The sequence below is a fragment of the Mesitornis unicolor genome, unplaced genomic scaffold, assembly GCF_000695765.1.
Source record: "Mesitornis unicolor isolate BGI_N332 unplaced genomic scaffold, ASM69576v1 scaffold43748, whole genome shotgun sequence".
Classification (NCBI taxonomy): Eukaryota; Metazoa; Chordata; class Aves; order Mesitornithiformes; family Mesitornithidae; genus Mesitornis; species Mesitornis unicolor.
Window position 1 is genome coordinate 1 of NW_010200584.1, and position 2,151 is coordinate 2,151.

The following is a 2,151-nucleotide window of genomic DNA, read 5'->3' on the forward strand; positions in this document are numbered from 1 at the left end:
GGTACAGGGGGCCTGGGGTCTGTGTGGGGTCTGGGGGGAAAGGGGAGGACCTTCCCCATGGCTTTGCCCTCTGTCCATGGGTCTGCTGCTTGTGCATCCCATCACCGGGTAGGGGGAAGCTCATGAAAGCCTGGGTGAAGATTTGGGGTCCCGAAATGTCAGGGAAGCCCCTCTCGCCTCTGGAAACCTCCCTCTGCCAGCCGTTACATGGCACTGTGGTTTGGGGGTGCCAGTAGCCCCGGGTTGGGATGAGGATGGGATGTGCCTGGCTCAGCTCCTCTTCAATCCCGCAGGAAATTTGGGAGTGCGGAGAGGAAGACGCCCGTGAAGAAGCTGGTGTCCGAGTTCTCGAAAGTGAAGAGTAAAACTCCAAAGCACTCCCCGGGGAAGGAGGAATCCGGCGGCTCCTTGTCCGAAACCGTTTGTAAACGAGAACTGCGGAGCCAAGAGACTCCTGAAAAACCCAGGTCGCTCCTGGAGACCCCGCTCCGAGCCTCAGCCCCGGTGAAGGGCCCCGGTGCCCACCCCAAGGAGAAGGGCTTCTTCAGCAGCGAGACAGACGATCTGCCCTACCTGTCCACCACCGAAATGTACTTGTGCCGCTGGCACCAGCCGCCCCCGTCGCCGCTGCCGTTGCGGGAGCCCTCCCCAAAGAAGGAGGAGACGGTAGCAAGTAAGCCATGGAGACCCTGCCGTGGCGTTGGCGGTGGCAAAATGCCGAAAGCAGAGTCCCTGGCGCGGTGGGAGAGGTGCAGCCGGTTGCACCGTGCCACCGGCAATGGGCTCCCCCAGACCGCGTCTCCAGCTCGCTCTGCTTCGGCCCACAGACAGCAGAGCCGAGGGCAATGCGCTGGGCAGGGCTACTGGCCCAGCTCTGCTTTAGCCACCCTGCGCGCTCGTTTGAGCCAGGGGTGAAGCAATTTCCCGTTTGTGGTTGGGAAACGTGTTTCTGGTTTGTGTCGCTGCCGCGCCGCGTGGCTTCCTTGAATCTGGTGCCAGTTGAGCCGAATATTCCCTTCCCGGCCGATCTCCTCCAGGTCCGGCAGCACTGGGCTGTGCCGCGGCAGACGCCGATGCTGCCGGCGCGGCTGCGCTGGAGCTCGGTGCATCTCGTGCCGGGGAGGCTCAGGTTTGCTTGGCTGGGGGACAGGGATGAGCTCGCCCTGGCTCTTCCTCCCCCAGGCCCCCCCAGTGGGTCTGGCCACCCTCGGCCATTGGCATCGCCTGGCCCGGCTCAGGACGGGGTTTGGGGAGGCTGAGCCGTGCTCCCTCAGGGATGGATGGGCTGAAAGGAGCAGGGATGGGGCTGCAGCGTGGGGCTGGGTTCCCGGCATGGGGTAACGGCCTGGCCTCTCGCCCTGCAGTTCCGTCTTGGAGGGACCATGTCGTGGAGCCCCTGAGAGACCCCAACCCCTCAGACATCCTGGAGGTGCGTACGCCGCCGTCTCGGTGTTGCTGCAGGCTCTTTCCTGGCTGTTTCACTGCTCCAGGAGGACGCTTGTGGCGTTTCCTCCCTTCGTCGAGCACAGACAGCAGCTCAGTTGAGGGGCTGGGGTGGGGGTGAGGGACCAGCCCCACTGCACCGCGGCAGCTCAGGGCCGGGCACAGCGCTCATCCCCGTCTGTCATTGCAGAACCTGGACGACAGCGTCTTCTCCAAACGGCACGCGAAGCTGGAGCTGGATGAGAAACGAAGGAAAAGGTGGGAACAAAGAGGGCGAGGGGAATCTGGGGTCCCCGGCAGAGCGGGTGGTCTGCACCCCCTCCCTGCCTGCCTGCGGCTCCTCACTGCGTCACCTCTTCCAGGTGGGACATCCAGCGGATCAGGGAACAGAGAATCCTCCAGCGGCTGCAGCTCCGAATGTACAAAAGGAAAGGGATTCAGGAGTCAGAGCCTGAAGTTACCTCATTTTTCCCTGAGCCAGATGACGGTGAGTGCCGTTGGCGTTGGGGTGCAGGCAGGGCTGTTGGGGTGCAGGCAGGGATCTGTAACGCTCCGGTGTCTCTCCTGCAGTGGAAAGTTTGCTCATCCCCCCCTACCTGCCTGTCGTCGCCTTTGGCCGGCCCTTACCAAAACTGACCCCACAGTGAGTACCGGCGTCACCAGTGGCGGGGGCACACGGAGCCGGGCTGTGCCAGGAAGGCACCGGCA

The 2,151-nt window shown here is 63.6% G+C and overlaps 1 protein-coding gene across 1 annotated transcript; it reads left to right on the forward strand.

The window, feature by feature from the left end:
* Nucleotides 1-293: 293 nt before the first annotated feature.
* Nucleotides 294-2,086, forward strand: MSL1 (male-specific lethal 1 homolog (Drosophila); the record flags this gene model as incomplete). The annotated part of the gene is made up of 5 exons (XM_010189808.1): nucleotides 294-673; nucleotides 1,365-1,429; nucleotides 1,634-1,701; nucleotides 1,806-1,930; nucleotides 2,014-2,086. Coding segments are annotated over 5 exons (711 nt in total), but the record flags the coding sequence as incomplete, so codon positions are not given.
* Between the last annotated feature and the right edge of the window lie 65 nt (nucleotides 2,087-2,151).